At 46.1% G+C, this 16,912-nt stretch overlaps 1 protein-coding gene across 14 annotated transcripts in view; it reads right to left on the bottom strand.

Annotated features, from left to right (window-relative positions):
* RhoGAP100F (Rho GTPase activating protein at 100F) overlaps positions 1-16,912 on the bottom strand; it is a 42,386-nt gene that overhangs the window by 17,622 nt on the left and 7,852 nt on the right. For 10 of the 14 annotated variants that reach the window (XM_033377384.1, XM_015181993.2, XM_015181986.2 and 7 more), the window contains one exon: positions 14,296-14,685. In XM_033377384.1, coding sequence (XP_033233275.1) covers positions 14,296-14,382 — 87 coding nt within the window. In that variant the 5' untranslated portion in view covers positions 14,383-14,685. Of the gene's footprint in view, positions 1-670; positions 1,171-2,922; positions 3,612-14,295; positions 14,686-16,912 lie in introns of those variants that run through there. The other 4 variants (XM_033377408.1, XM_033377400.1, XM_003736583.3 and 1 more) reach the window with 2 other exon arrangements.

Here is a 16,912-nt window from a genome sequence, read left to right on the forward strand (position 1 = left end):
ACAACTCGCAGCGTGCTAAAGGCAATATTTGCATACCAATACATAGCCATCATATAAATAAATATTTAAGTAAAAAAATATACTGTACCCCAGTATATGAAAATGTCATGCAAATTTTCGTTTGCCTGTAGCCGAAAGGCACTCGTCATCCCTCCCATGTGGCACGCTCTCTTGTGGGGGGGAGGGGAGTTTCTGTGGGAGTTGCGTATTATATGCGGACTTATGACATTTTCAGCGTTTTGTGGCTACGCGAATGGTTTGACGGGTTACTATATTGATGTTGAGCTTCCACTTTGGCATTTTCCAACCAACAGAAGAGCAGAGTCGCGGAGGCACCATGATATTGCGGAAAATAGTTGCTTTGATATTAACTCTATTTATTCCCATATGCAAAGAGGCAAAATTCAACAATAGCTTCGAAATATAGTTAAAAATATTTGATATTTATGGTCAAATCCCCAGCTTCATTTTCCCATAAATTATGCAGAATCGATAGAGATTTAAATCTCCATACAGGAGGCACCTTTAATGCAGATTTTACCGCCCAAGCTAAGAGCCCTGTAAACATGTGTAAGTTGTAATAATCATTAGAATATTTTTGATTACTTTTAGTTGCTCCCATATCTCCTCCCTACAGAGGAGGCCTTCCTCCACACCGGGAGGCACTCACCTTGCGATGGCTGCTTCTGGTCAGGAAACATCCTGTCGTGGCGCTATCACACATTAATTTTGTTGCAGCCACCTTGCTTGCTGTGTCGCCCCGAAGGGAAATAGTGTCCAAATGGAATAGAAGTTCTTTTTGTTTCTATATAGAAGTGGCAGAGTCACGTCGCGTGTGTCCACTCAAATATTGTATGTATTTGTAATTGAAATGATAGTTTCTGCACCTTGCGGCACCCGATACGATTTGATTTCGATTTTTCGCAGTTAAGTTATTTATTTTCTATATATCATACACATGCATATATAGAATGTATGTGTGTTTTGTTTCGCTGTATGTGTGATATTGCTCCTTTGCTTCGGTGGTTTCGTAACGGCTTCCTTAAGCTATAATTTGATACGTATTTCTGTTGCTCTGCTCCCGCAATGGCTGCGTCCAATGGCTTACATCCAATTGTATCGCTTCATTTTTTGTTGTTTGGGGGCTTGTTTTATCCGCATTTCTATTCTCTAAGCACACAAGAGCTATGATAACTGTATCTGTACATACATACATACCGTTCTGTCTGTCTGTGTGTGTGTATGTGTGTGTGTGGGCTTGTATCTGTATGATTGCCTTTTGTTGCCAGGCGAAAATATTTATGTTTGCCTTTCACGCTTCACTGCCGACGTTTGCCAAAACGTTTTCAAAATTTCTACACAATTGATTTAAACGGCGCTTTAAGTGCGGTCTGTCTGCCCCCCAGCCACCCCCACCAAAAGGGAGGGCGAAGTCCGCAGAAAGACACAGAGAAAGAGAGAGGCAGATAAGTGGGCCGTCCGCCCACCGGCATCAAGTATACGCCGCGTGTAGCGCAGGCAGCTTTGGCGTAAATAATTCGGCCGAGAGCCGTGCAAAAATTTCATTAATTCAAGGCATACTAAATTAAAACGGGGAACAGCAGACGGAGCTCCCACTCATTTGTGGTGCACAAAGCACAAAAAAAAGAAGTTCGCCCCAGAAAAAGGGAATAAAGAACAGAGAAATATGGGTAGGATGTGGGCGGCGGCGTTTCTTGCTGATTATCAAGAAAAATAGTTTTATCCTCGGCTGAAGGATAAATCGAAATTAAACTTCTTCTAGCAGCAAAAGATGAGTGGCAGGCAATGGCAGACATTTTCCCATTTTATCTCAGTTTAATTATATATTTGTTGGGCTGAACTTTGGCATATTTGCAGCAGACAAATGTCGAAAGGGCCAGAAAGAGTCCAGGGTCCCAGAGCGTTGCGTGAGCGCCCTCTCGAAACTTTGGAAAGCAAATGCGTTTCCCAGGAATCCGGTTAGCCCTAGTTACATTTCCCGCGCGGCTGCTTTGGCCGTATAGACCCTGCTACCAGCAATCAGCTATAGCCTGGGCCAACAGAGAGAGGCGTGGTTGTTTGGCTGTTGGTTTGGGACGTGCTGCAGACGTGAATGCGAAAAATTACATTTTGCCACTTTTACAGACAAAAGATGAAGTCGGCCGACCCTATCTACCGCCCCCGTAAAACTCCCGAGACTTTCGCGGCAGTAAGAGGAATTCTGGGGGTAGCGTATACGCAATATTGCTGCTGCCACTGAAACTGCCACTGCCACTGCTGCTGCTTCTGCTTCTGGGCCCAAGCTACGTGGGTTAACATTGTCGAAGATAATGGCTGCTTTGGGGGCTGCCTAACTGACTGTCAGGCAGCCTGCCTGCCACTGTCTCTTTCTGTGTCTTGCCAGGCAATCGTTGGGCTGTTGAACCTTAAGTGTGTGCGTCTGCTCCAACGCCGCCATCGCCAGCACCATCTCCACCGCCATGTGCCTTTGCCTGTGTCTGTGCCTGTGCCTGTGCCTTTGTCTGTGTGGGATGGAGCCAGGGGGGTTGGGACTGTGTATGTGTGTGGGGGCGTGAGCGCGCGCATTTAGCAGCAAAAATTTGTGTCTGTATATGGGACAGTCTGATACAAAAAAAAAGAAAAAGGAAAACGGAAAAAGAGCGGAAAAAATGAATAAGACTAGGCAATGTCTTTGGCAGCCGTCGTTCAAAAGAATTGCGATGGGATTGGGTTTTCTCGTTTCCTTTGATTCTCATTGCGTATACGCAGTGTTGTGTTTGTCTGTGTGTGTTTGTGTAATGGGCTTATTCCATAATAAATTTCATTTCATTTCAGATTTGCTCGTGTGTGTGTGTGTGTGTCTGTGTGTTCCAGCACAGACACACGAACACGTGTTTCTGTTCTCGAAACAAATCGGTTTACCTAGGTAAGTGATTTGCTGCTCGACAAAAATATCTATATATATATAGACTCGATAGGAGTGGGAGTATTGTATGTATGTATTCCCTAAGACAGTTTTAATTGACTACTGTTTTTTGTATTGATCGAGCGGGCTCCATATTTCGCTCTCTTTAGCCGTGGAGGAGGCAATTTAACGCGGCATTAAAATTTTATCGGCTATTCCGTTTGCTTTTCTGCAATCATTTTTAGAGTCCACCCACAACCGACAATCACGCTGCCCGATGACGACGATGACGGTGACGGTGACGGTGCCGTTGACTTGGGGACCTCTGTTGAGCGCGCGCGATTCCTTCTCTTCTATCACCCACCACTCCTGGCCGTGCGTGAAATAGTATTGAATAAGTTCCGTTTTTAATGAGTTTTACTACACGCCAGCCACGAGCTCGCTCTGCAGGTATATACGTATGTATAGAGTCCGTCCTTCCTGTACGTATACAGCGTCGGCGTTGCAAATACTACTACGCACGGACACACACACACACACATGCACAAACAAGAGCGCGCCACGCACGACGTTAATGTTAACGGTAACGAGCACGAGGACTAGAACGGAACGAGGACGGACACACCAGAACGACGACGACGACAACGACAACGACGTCCGACGCGCTCAACTGAACTTTGCGTATTGAGATGGAACGGCGAGCGGACAACCAGCCCGGAGCCGAGCAGAAGAGAAACGAAGTTGCAACCGAAACAACATCTCCATTGTCGAAATTGGAGCAAATACACATTCACATTCATACATTCACACGCACACACTCATACTCGTACGCATGGAGAGCAGCAGAGACTCTCTCTCTCTCTCTCTCTCCCGCTTGTTCGGTTCTTCGGTTCGGGTAAACTTTCTTGTTTAACGGAGAGCGAAAGCTTTTACGGAGAAAAGTTCGACAGGCTTTTACGACATCTCTGTGCATGCGTTTGCGTGCTGTTGAGGCTCGTTTTTGGAGACTGTGTGTGTGTGTGTGTGTGTGTGTGTGTGTGTGGGAGTGTGTATATATTTGAATTATTTAACACGAAAAAATTGGCAGTCGGGATTTGGGGAATTGTATTTGATACGGGACGGCACGGCACAGCACAGCACAGCAGCAGCAGCTGCCGCTCTTCGAGGATGGGATGGGATGTCTGCTGGGGACCCTGTCGCTTGGCATTGCCAGATGTGATTTTTTTGTAGTTGTACGAGTATAGTGCTGCACGGTTGATGTTGCACGGACTTGAACTTGTCCAAAAGCCCAGGACAGTCAGATGCATAATTGATGTCTTGGCTAGGAATGAACCTTGAAAAATTGAAAATAAATGGATCATTCCGCATGATATGATCATTTACATGAGCGTTTTCATTTATCGTTTCCTGGCATCCAATATATTGTGGGTTCATTTTTTAATTCCCAGCCATCCAGGCAATCGTTTTGGGTTAAAGCTTGTCATCGATATAAGGAGCTTTTCGGGATGATGACGCTCTAGTCCCATTATCTTGTTAAGGAAAGCATCCCTGGCATCCCTGGCTTCCACAGAGAAGCCCTCTCAATTCATTTACACAAACCCACACTTAAGCCTTCACCTGGGGCGCCTCCCGCAGGGCAGATAGGCTTCCAGCTAATCCTGACATCGATAACAATTACATACTCGAGGAAAGGACTCGAACCTATGCCACTGGCAAATGAAACGAGAAAAATGCCAATCATGTGTGTGACTGGCTAAACGCAAGGAAAACGCCAGACCAGACCCAACTCAAAGCGGCTCGGGACCCCGCCTGGCATGACAGACAAACATTATGAATGATAAAGGTACAACAATGGGCCATAGGCGAAAGCAGAACCAACAAAAGCCCTCCCGCTTTGGCCTAGTCCGAAAGCGCGCGCGTCGCTTTTGCAAATGTTTGTTTATCAAGCAATTCAAATCAACAAAATGAAACAAAGCGAATTGTTGGTCAGTCGGGGAAGGGGAGGAAGAGGGACGAGAGACGAGGGGCCATTGCCACTGCCACTCCACACACAGCGTTGGAGCATTATGAATAATTTTAATAACCCAGCCCGATGACACAAACAGATAAACCAGTTGCCATTAAAAACGCATTACAATTGATAAAAGGACTAGAAAAGGAAGCAGCCAGCTTTTGTCCTGCGGCATGACGCTGCTTTAGATACCCTTCAACAACGAAATGGAACTGATGGAATGAGAATAAGTGAAGGAATATAGTAAGTGGAGGAACAAAAATAATGATAAGTATCGCTAATGTCAAGCACTTTAAATGAACTGATAAAATCCCAAATACTTTTAAGGTTATCCTTGGACAAATCATCACAAAGTTCAGCGATGAATTCATAAATGATCCGGTAATAAAATCACCAATAAATCCACAAAAAATCATCCATGAATCACTAGCAAATCACTAAACAAAAACTACATAGTTCAAAATTGATTAATTTGTTGAGAATTCATTCCGCTTAAGAAATAAAGTCTAATAGTAGGACCATAGTATGATCGCCATACACAACAACAACAACATTTTTGATTGGAAAGCTCGATACATCTTCAAGAACAGCCATTATATCGACACAAATTAAAAATCCTTTAAAAGGTCACACAATTCTTTTTCTAACCCAACATTTCTCGGACATCGGCTCTGCAAATGCCGAGTGAAAATTATGTAAGTGCCAGTCACCAGATCGGGGTTTGTGAATTTTTAAAAAATATTTGGAGTATATTTGCAAATTCTAAATATAAAGATGTGATCTGAACATCCAGGCGTACAAAAGTTGTCATATTGTCGCACTGGTTTATTATTATTCTTACAACGTAAATTCTATGAAATATTGAACAAAATTGTCGTATTTTCTTAAGGCCTTACACTTGAGTATTTTAATTTTCTTTTATGGAGTGCAGACACCAAATTAGTTCAAGAAATTAAGATCACTTGGCTATTACCGAAAATAGTATTTTTGTATAGAACATAGCCCCCTCTATTATCTTGTCTGTGGCATACACCTTTTTGTAATATCGAAAATTCGAGCCCTCATCAAGTGTATTCGTATCGAAAAAGCAGAGGTAAGTACTCAAAAGATTTTGGTCAAAAAGGTTGAAATAACAGCGGGAAAGGCCTTTCGGAAGAGCGTAAAGTCAATTTCCTGAATGACATGTGTGTAACCCTTTGAGTGCGAGTGTGAGTGTGAATGCGAGTGTGAGTAAGTGCTGGGTAGGTAGGCCGCATCATTCACAAAAGCTGCAAACACACACGCGCGCGCTCTCTCCGCGCTCGCTCTCTCTCTGCATCGACACACGGCCAACAGCCACTGGTCTCGTACTCGTATGTGGGTCAGTTTGATGAGACGCTTACGCTGACCCATCCACCCACACGGAACAGCCACCCAGTCAGGCATTCAGGCAGCCAGCAAGCCACGAAGCCGCCATCCGCTGACAGGCAATCAACTGTCAGGCCGAGAGCAGGCCATGCAAAATAAATGCAATTCAAAAATTTCTTCTTTTTCAAGGCGGCAGGCTGTGGCGTGGGACGTGGGGCATGGGGCATGTGGAATGGGGCATGGGCCAGCAACCGCAGCTAGGCAAACATGCCGCAGGCACACAGGCCTAAACACACTATACTGTACGTTACGTATACGCAACATAGACGCCTGCGCGGATAAGATGCGCACACGCGAGTAGCAATACGTGTGGATACGATAGTAGGTCCCGGCCGGGTCCGGGTCCGGGTCCGTGTCCGTGTCCGGCCAGCGTCGAACCTTATCCGTTGCGTCGGCACGCAGGCAGCCAGCGGTCCGGATGCGAGCGGCTAATAACAAACTTCCGGAGAGGAGAAATTCTTTTGTCATTGGAATTTGTCAAGCGCAGCAAATTGAGTTCACGGCTCGGTTCGGCGGCTGCTTGCGAGTGGAATTGAATTCGAAAATGGTGAAAATGGCCAAAAATGCGAACAGAAATGAAAACTTTTGCCTCTCGACCGCGGGGGAGACTTCCTACACTGAGCGAATTTTCGTGACAAGTTGCTCCGTCGAATGAAATATGTATGAGGACTTATGCCTTAACATGTCCCGGACATTAACCAGTCCCCAATGTCCCTGTTGGTCAACACTTTCAGCGCCTTCTCTATCGCTCTCTCCATCTCTCTCTCTCTCTCTGAAGGTGCAGAAGGTAAGCCCCTTTAGAGTGGCCCAAGTTTGATGTGGCTTTGATGCTGCTGCTGGATGGTCCTTTCCGAGTGAATTATGTAAAAGTTTTTTGCTGCTGCTCTTGCGTGTGCCATAAGCCGCTTACCAAGAGTTCAAAGGTAAGCATGGTGGGGGGCGGAGGACATCGACCAACGACCATCGACCCTCGGATGCTAAATTACCTTTTAAGTGCCTTCATTGGCAATTAATGCCGCTAGTTTTTTGCCTTGGCCTTAGGCTAATTGCAACCGGTGTGTTAGCCAAACTAATCGCAATTGGCGTGAAAATGTTGGCCCTATTCTATCTGCTGCCACCCATCCACCCGTCAATCACGTTGTTAACTGTTTAACTGACTGAAAGATAGATAGAGAGAGAGAGAGCCAAGCCGAGCCTTGGCACAAATACCGCTGCCGTGTCTTTCAGTTGTGTTTTGGCTCTGTTGTTGTCATGGCTCAAGGCCCATGGCTCTTGGCTCTTGGCTCATGGCTCAAGGCTCAGCTTTGCTCGCACTCGGCTAATTGATGTCATTTGGCTGTCTGTCTGCCTGTCTGCCATTACAGGTTCCCCCTCGATTATAGTAATGCCCCAAAACTTTGACAGCAAAATACCCTTGCATCATCGTCACCAAAAGTTGCATATTTAATGTGCCACATACATGCAACAATTTTCTTGCACAATTTGCCAAGAGGCAACAAGAAAAAGATATCCCATAAACTTTTGCTTAACTCTGGCCACTCTAAAGAAGCACAGCAAAGCCGCAAAAGCCAAGGAATTACACAAGAAAAAACAAACAAAAAAAACAAGGGGGGAAAACATTTCATTTTTCTCTACTACAAAAGCTTTAGAAGCCACCAAGAGAGAGAGATAGAGAGAGAGAGTGGGAGAAAGAGAGTAAGCCAAGTCTTAAGAGAACGAGAGAGAAAGCTGAGAGCAAAACTGTGCAGAGAAGCAACCCCACAGACCGTCTCCTTAAACCTCCTTCTAGAGGCCCTCTTCCTTCCTTCCCACCCCCTCCCGCCCTGAGATCTATGCCAAGCAAATGCAAAATACGTTAAAGGTACAACACTTTTTGAAGAACCAGTGGGCGAGTGGGGGAGTGGGGGAGTGGAGGGGCATCAGGCGTTCGGCACTGCCGAAACGTAACGAAAATCCACAGAAAAGCAAACAGAAAATTTAACCAAGCCAAGGAGGTGCAAAGGATGGGGAGGGGTGGATCCATGGTGAGCGGGGGGAGAGTGGGGGCACAGTGGGAGGGTGGTAGAGTGAAAGAGTGAGTGAAACACGCAAAGCCACGACCTATCCACACAACAATCGTGTGTATGTGGGTGGGACTGGCACTGGTGGCAGCCAACTGGGGTTTACATGTGAGTGGCGTAAACCGCTTTTAGTGCACACCCACACAGACCCCCACATTGTGTGGCATGGATGCTGCTTTCTGTAGTAGGTTGTGAGGTTAATTTCGTTTTGGTATTGCATTTGCGCTGCTGCTGCAGCTGCTGCTACTGCATCACCCCTCTATATTTTTTTGTACCCTCCCTGCGAGTCCTTTGCCGTCGAGTGGCCTCAATACGAGCATAGATTGCACTCCTCCTCCCTCCCTCCCTCGCACATGCACACTCGTCGCAGAACCCTCTGTTCAACGCTGGGATGTTGATATTTTTATGTTTCAAAAGTAAAAATATGTCATACGCAGTGTTGCAGCAACAGCAAAGCTCATCGAAGCTACGGCCTTGTCAGCGGCTCAGCTGACAGCGGGCCAGGGGCAGCCCCATTTTAATTACCGCAAGGTTCGGGCTAATTCCCGCTCATCATTTTAATGGCATCAGCAGTGGTCCGACAGCAACAGTCTCTGGCGGAAATAATTAAAAATCCGTTAAGAGCAGCCACAGAGGTGACGCTGAGGCTGCCAATAGAGAGAGGAAGGAAGGTCCTTGGCAATAAGTCAACTGTCTCTCTGTGCTCTGTGCTGTGTGCATCTTTCACGCAAAATATGAACACGTTCTGCTCCGCCGAGGATGGGGGAAATGGGATGGGAGCTGTTTGCTCGGGGGAACAATGACAGGTAAATATTTTACGTGCACGAAACAAACTTGAAAACTCTTCGATGAATATGGAGCATTTCAATATGTCGTGGTGCTGCCTGTCGTCCTGTCTCCTGTCGTATGTCGTCCTGTCGTCCTGTCGCCTGTCTCCTGCAGTTGCGTAAGAGTTTTGCAATTAGTTTCGCAAATGAAAGGCACGTAGCCCGGAGCCGAACAGTACTGGTGTACTGCCAGGCACGTAAGCAGTGCCTAACGAGTAAACCAAGTGTTGGCATAGAATCCAGGCAGAATGTCCTTGAACCGACTGTCGCTCTCAGGGAACTACTGGGAACTACTGGAAACTACAAGTAGCTCGGCAGGCTGGCATACATTGTGTACTCTGGAATCTGCAGGGAAATTTATGCAAAGGGAGAACTCTTTCATCGTTCGAGAATGTTTGACCTTAAAGTTGCTCATCTTTTTGTCTCAGTGGTTGATTAATTGATGGCGAATCCTCGGATCTGTTGCTATGACTATCAGCCTCCCTTGCAACAGGAACGGGAACAGCCATAGCTTTATCCTTGCCACAGCGGCAGGCACTTTCATCTGCTCTCATCTTTCATCTCTCGAAACTGTCAGAGGCAGGTGGACGTGGACCTTCTCAAAGACAGTTTAGCAGGATAATAAAAGTTGTGGCATGTCAGAAGGGAAAGCAGCAAAACAGGGACTGCTATTGCAGCGGATTTGTGTGCTCTACAATATGAGAATGAGACGCAGAGGGGGAGCATCCATTTGCTGGAAGTCTGCCACAGTTCCACGATAATCAATGCTTGCCCCAAAGGGATGCTTAGCCCTATCGCCGCACATTCCGCGCCAGTGCACCCCCAACAAAAATTAAGCTTATTAAGTGCCGCGCTTGGCCAAAAAGAAAGCACACATTTTTGCGCTGCGTTGGCAGCAATTAAAAATCTGGGCTTCACCTGACGCTGCCTCAACTGCTGCCCCAACTGCTGCCCCAACTGCTGCCCCCTGCTGCCGGTCTTGTTGCTGCCTCAGAGTTGCCAATTAATAGTTTTCTTCTTTTTTTTCTTCTTCTGGAAATCATGGGGCAACAACCACACCGCAAGATCTCGGAGAGGAAGTGCAGCAAGGCGGAAGGGAAAACCTTCTGGTTGGAGCAAACTACAAAGAAAAAATAAATATTGGGAAAGCCAGAAGCCGCTAAGAGACGCCAGAAGATGCTGCTGTGGCCGTGTTTGTCTTGGGCAAAACTTTCCACCGCTTCTCGTGTGTGTGTGTGTGTGAATCTGTGCTGGTGTGTGTTTGTGTATCTATGAGAGGCATCGCTCCAACTACAGCTCCAGCTGAGGAAATATTCTTATCTGCATTGAGGCAAAATCTTCTATATAAGACTCTCTGTCTCTCTCTCTCTCCTTCTCTGTCTCTTTCCCTCTCTTTCTCTATCTCTTAAATTTCTGTGTATCTGTATCTGTGGCGCTGCCAATTGTTGTTGGCCCAAAATGGAAGTCGTGAAAAGATTCCCCCCCACCCCGGAATGCGGCTGCCTAAATGCCCGCCATTTATTTGTGAATGGCACTCGACTCGACACAGAAACGGCAGATAGAAAGGATAGTGGGTCCAGGAACTCGCCTGGGATCTCCCGGCGCTGAACGTGCCGCTGTTTGACAGAGAAAAAACTTTCCCACATCCGCATCCACAAAAGCAAAACGCAAAACGCAAAAGCAGAACTTTTCCATTTATTTTCCATAAACTTTTCCATCAAGGCAGGCAACTAATCAGGCAAACCATTTAAGAGCTGCTGCATTTCGATCTGTCGGCATTTGAGGGGCATATGAGGCGCGCTGCGTGGCTGGCTTTCAATTAAATTTCAAATGGCAGCTAAATGCTGAAAAATGCACATTCGCGCCACTTCACATCACTCTCATGCATGGCTGCACATAAATCAAAATAATTTACTGCCCAGAAGCTCATCCTGATCCTGGATGCCGCCGCCGCGGATACCGATGCGGAATTTATTGAAATTCCAGCAAACAACAAAAATACACACAGAAAATAAAGGATGATCCAACTGAAAATTGCACGCTTGGATGCTGCAGCAGGAATGCAGCCAGACACGAAAACAATCCCATTGAATGGAGGTTTCACGTTTCACGTTTCAGGGGGCAGGGGGCAGGGCCTCGCCCCTGCAATTGGTAATTCAATATGCTGATTTTTGCCAAACCCCCGGCCCCAACCCGCTCTCTGTTGCCTGTTTGGCTGCCAGTCAACACTCAGCACTCGTCTCGTCGCGTATGCCAATAGAAATGCCAACGCGTCTCACTTGACCAACTTTTGGGTGCCATGTGCCATGTGGAGCTGCTCCTGCCGCTTCTGCTGTTCAAGTGGCAGGCAGGCTCGAGGCGAACCTGGCAAGTATTGGGGTAAAAAGTTTGACATTCTGCCCGACAGCGTTCCATTTCAATTAAAAATTGCTTAACAAATCAATTTGCTGTTGGCCTGACACAAAACTGATTAAGAAAACGGCAGCACACAGCCCATAAAGGCAAACAGAGCGGAGCAGAAAACTATAAGAAAAACTTTAACGCCAAGAAAATGCAATTTAAATCAAGGAGGCAGTGGCGAAAAAATATTCTTACGGAAAAAACGAACATCGGATACACTCTTTTCTCGTTAAGATTTTGGAGAGAAAATGACTTGAGTTCTAATTCTAAACATTTTAGCCTTCGATTTGAGTGAGACTTCACCGCGGCAAGGATAGCGATTCACACTTGAACTTCATTAGAAGGAGTGTCTGTTTTTTTATACTGAAGATATCATCCTTTGGCCCTTCTTTGGGATATGCTTTCCTGGGGAAGTCCCTGCTGTTAATGGATTGCATTCGCTGCTTTTCGGATACCCTTTCTTAGCTTGAGATTGAATGAAAATCCCAGGCAATTCCCACTTGAGTGCCGCTTGCCGCTCGCCGCATGCCGCTTTTTGGGCCCACTCAGGCGAGGCTTAATGTGCCGCCAGCGAAAATTGAATTCTTTGGCTGCGGCAGAGAGCGAGAGAGAGAGAGGGACTCCTCCTCCCCGAGGAACGCGGGGCCGTCAGTGCAGCAACTAAATTAATTTATTTGTTAAACTTTGCGACGTCAGAGAGCGCCAAAGTCAAAGTTTTTAGCGCAGCGGCAAAAGGGAAAATAATCAACAACAATAACTAAAACAAACAGCAGAGGCTGCAGAGTGCGGGGCGGTTTATCCAGAGGGTGTTCTGCGAGGCGGCTGTGGCTGCGCTCCAAATGCGTTGGCAAGCTCCGCATCTTTGGGGACTTATGCGCCAGGAGCCAGGAGCCAGGACTTTGTCATAAAGTTTCACCCGAGGAAGAGTCGCGCCACAGAAGCAACTTCGGAAAGGTGATGAAAGAGTGATGGAAACCTTTCCAAGATTAAGGCAACACAAAACTAGAACACCTTGCACCGTTGGCTGCCTAATGAAGGGGCAAGTAATGGAGGCGGTAGTCGAGGAGCTATCGAGTAAACACAAACTATGAGCAAATAATACTCTTATCCATTCGACTGCGCTTCGGGCTCGGGTCTCGGCTCTCAATCAAATTAAGTGCTGTCAAGTGGCAGGTGGCAGGTGGCAGATTAAACCTTTTTGTTCGGGCCCAATTACTCTTTCAGCATTCGATGGCGCAAGTTCATTTCACAAAATTGCATTAAATTTATGCGGTAAAAATGATTAAAGTCCGATAGATGGATCCCATTTCTCGTGTGGCACGTAATTGAATTTGTCTGGGAGGTGGGGAGGTGGCGAGGTGCTGGGGAACATGTTTCGCTGTCCTTTGTGTGTAAGCACCGCCCAGATACAAGGTGAATCAACTCCAACTCCCCCATCCAACCATCCCTCCCCTGCCACCGCCGCCATTTGCCGCATGTGTGGCACAGCCGCAAGCCACGCTCCTCCGCCAGCAGCAGCAACAGCAACAACAGCATATAAATCAGATTTCGCAATTAAGCCTTCATTGAAATTCAGGCGTAAAATGTAAATTTATTATGGAAACCACGAAAACGATGCCCTGAGTACGGACGCAGGTACAGCTGCCCCCGAAAGCCAATTGACTAACAGACTGACAGATTGAAGCCAGCTTGACACGCTCCACTTTACTTTACTTTACTCGATGATAGCATAGCTGCTGATTAGCTAATCGGAGATGAAACTAACGAAGGCAGAGGATTTATTTGCACATTTCCATCGTTTGACGAAAATCCAAAACGGGCTAGGAACTGTATAATTAGTACGCGGTTTAAAGATCGTCTTACTCCGAACAGCCTGCGCCAGTTTTAGTATAAGATGGATCCACTTGTACAAAAAACTGAACATCAAACATCTGCAGCCCGATATTAGCAATTAAATGTAGAATTCATAGCTAGTGGCGCAGCCTAAAGTAATTCTCAGTTAGTGTTCGATCTTTGCAATGCCCACTGTAGCAAAAATATGTAAAAACGCATACATATGCTTCGTTCAGCATCTCTCGCTCTCTCCAATTCAGACTTTCGTTAGCTTTCTGCGAGCAGAAGCATTTAAGCTGCTCTCGCGCTCTCTCGATCTCAAGCTCTCATTTCAAAGCTTCGGCTTGCATTTGGAAACCAGCTTTTCGGTCTAAGCTCTCCACAGTCGATCTCCAAATCAAACAAAATAACAAAATTAAATTTATAATTAAATAAAATAAAATACAATAAAATAAGAAACAACAAATAAAAACCCCTAAATTTAAATAAAAACATGTATTAACATGTTTATATGATTAAGAAAAATTTTGTTTAATTAGTGCCCTAAATATAAATATATATCTGGAAACACTAAGATAGTAGAACAAAAAAAATAATTTAAAAAAATAGAATGGTTTTCTGTTCAGTCTTGCATTACTTTGCCAGTGACATCATCTTGAATCGACCAAAGTCGACCCGACAATAGTCTTCAATGTATCGCGAAATCTCTTTAATGTTATCGTTCGCATAGTACATAACAATAAACGCCAATTAAACATTTTGCAGAAATTAAACAATTACCCTTATCCAACCGCGTAATATAATTTAAATATCTTCAGATCGAAAATAGTAATTACTCAACGATCCACTCACCTTTCTACGTCCACAACAAAGCATTCTTCGCACACGCGAATTTCCAGTAGCTGCTTTCAATCGAGTAAACTTCTTCTTCCACTGCATTTATTAGTGGGTATCCGATGGGGGAATTGTTTTCCTTTTCGTTGGCCCTTCTTCTTGGCTGGGGGAGCGGTGGGGGGCGGGTTGGTCGTGGTCGTTGTCGTGTGGCAACTGAGCTTTGAATTGCCGACTCTTATCTAACCGATGATGATGCAAGATGGCAAAATGGCGATGGCTTTGGCGTTGGCGATGGCGATGGCGATGGCATTGGATGAATGCTGCTGAACACGTTCCATTTGGTTGCTTATAAAAATTGATATAAAAATGCAAGTTCAATTTATTCGTTGCTCGTGTAGATGTAGATTCCTGCAAGCAGATGGAAAGAGCAGAGAGGGAATAATGAGTTAAAAACTGTCAAAAGCTCGGGCCCCCAAACACATCAGCAAGTATTTACTGTCACTTGACGCACACTCGCACACGCACAGCCAGACAGACAGACACAGACAGACAGACAGCGCACACACACAGATACACTTTGTGACAGGCATCGTGTGCGTGTTTAACTTAATGAAGCTTTACACTCCGCGAGCCTCGGGCTCCCCCACTCTGCGTCTCTCCGGCTCCACCTCCTCTGACATGTGTCATATGCATTTGCCTGACAAGGCGGCACTCGAGGAGTTGGACAGTTCTCTCCACACACACACTTGTGCTTGTATTATGCATATATCGAGTAACTGTCTGCGTTTGATTTTATGGCGCTGATAATGCAATGTTTGCCCTGCTCCTTAGCCCTGTCCGTCCGTCGTCTATGGCCAAATAAAATGTTCTTCGTTAAGCAGACAGATATCCAACGGAGCACGGGGTATGAGCGATGGGCAAACAGGGGAAAATGGAACAGAAAGGGTTGTCGAAAATAAATAAAAAAAAATTATTTCCAGATCTTGGCATACCAAAGTTCTAAAAGTCTCACTGGAAGAAGTCTTCAGTGTGATATTCCCCATAAATATCTCTCAACTTAGGGAAAACATACACATATGTATATGTTTTATAGCCTTTGCACTCCTCTGGCCTCTGGCACACTGCAAAATGATGTGCCAAATTATCATTGCCTCTAGAAAGGGTGTATAAAATAGAGGACATAAATGGGTCGCCTGCCCTCTGCTGACACTTTGCTGACTGTTGGGGGGCAGCCCTAAAAAATATGCAATACATTTCAGCACTTGTCATTGCCTCGAATCGAAATTCCATGTAGGCGAGTGCTGGCTGGGCCTTGCCTGGGCCTGTCACACACTCACAAACACACACAGATATTTATGCAAATGAAGGAGCCTAGGACCCCAGCAGGCAGCTAGCGGCTGACTGGCCTTTATGGCTAATTGTGTTGGCCTGGTTTCCGCAACTTAACTTCGCTTCAAAGCCCCCTGCCCCAGCTGCTTGCTCTGCCATCTTTTATGCTGTTTGAAAGCAAGCCTCTTTAAGTTCTCTTGTGCAAGGTAATGGAAAATGTTTTCCAGAATAGATAAAAATGGATTTTCATTGCACTTGCACAATAAACAATAAGTTAACACTTTTAGATGCTTTTGCTAATGTCTTTGGCAAGTTTCTCCATACTCCATACTCCATTCGGAGAAAACAAAGCGCTGGGGCTGCCCTGTGCTCCTAATGAATGTTGATATAATTTTTAATTAAAAACTATTTGCTGCTGCTGCTGGTGCTGCTGTTGGGACTGTTGCTCTTCCGCAGCCCCAGACCGAGACCCAGATCCAGAGCCAGACAGAACGGAAGAGAATTGTTTACACGACACGAGAAGGAAGGCTTCTGTGCAGTTGCTGAGAACTTGTGCAACTGTTTAGATAAACCCCAATGCCCCCCTGCACTTGCACAGCTCCAACTCCAATGTTTCCCAGCAGCAGACTTGTCTGCTCTTTGGAATTAAAGTTATTAGCGCCGCAGATCCCTCAGGGGAACAAAACTGACTGAACTCTCTGACACATCTAGAAGGGAAGGACTCCATCGTCTGGTCAATACAATGCTGAGCATGCAGCCGCAGAGAAATAGAAAATCAACGGCAAAGAATTTTTTAATTAAGTGGCCACCAGGCATATGGACAGGGCGAACCGCATGGCATAGTCTACATGCCAGCCTGATGATGTCGCGTTGGAGACCGTCGCGTCATCGTCATGGCGAGCACGTATGCAGTCGGGGCATGGCTCTGGCTGGCACTTTGCCCACAGCTCCAACCGAGATTTTGTTGCCATAAAACACTTTGTCTGGCCTGCACGAGCCCAGCCACTCCCCCACTGCCGCTACTCCGTAATTGCAATGAAAAATGTTACAATCGTGCCCAGGACATTCAAATGTACAAAGAAGAATGCCATGCATATGTGAGCGGGGGGGCGGGGGGGGCGTGGGGGTCCAGCTGCTGCCCCGACAACTGATTTCCTTGGCAGCCAGCAGCATCTCCGGCCCTTCAATGCGATTGTCCTGGTCGTGCAGCCGAGAAGAAGAATTCCTATTCATAACTTATATTGCAAAGGGAGCAGAGCAGGAGAACATGCAGATACAAGATACTTTGTGTCCCAGGCAACAGCAG

The sequence above is a fragment of the Drosophila pseudoobscura genome, chromosome 2 (genome assembly GCF_009870125.1).
Source record: "Drosophila pseudoobscura strain MV-25-SWS-2005 chromosome 2, UCI_Dpse_MV25, whole genome shotgun sequence".
Lineage (NCBI taxonomy): Eukaryota > Metazoa > Arthropoda > Insecta > Diptera > Drosophilidae > Drosophila > Drosophila pseudoobscura.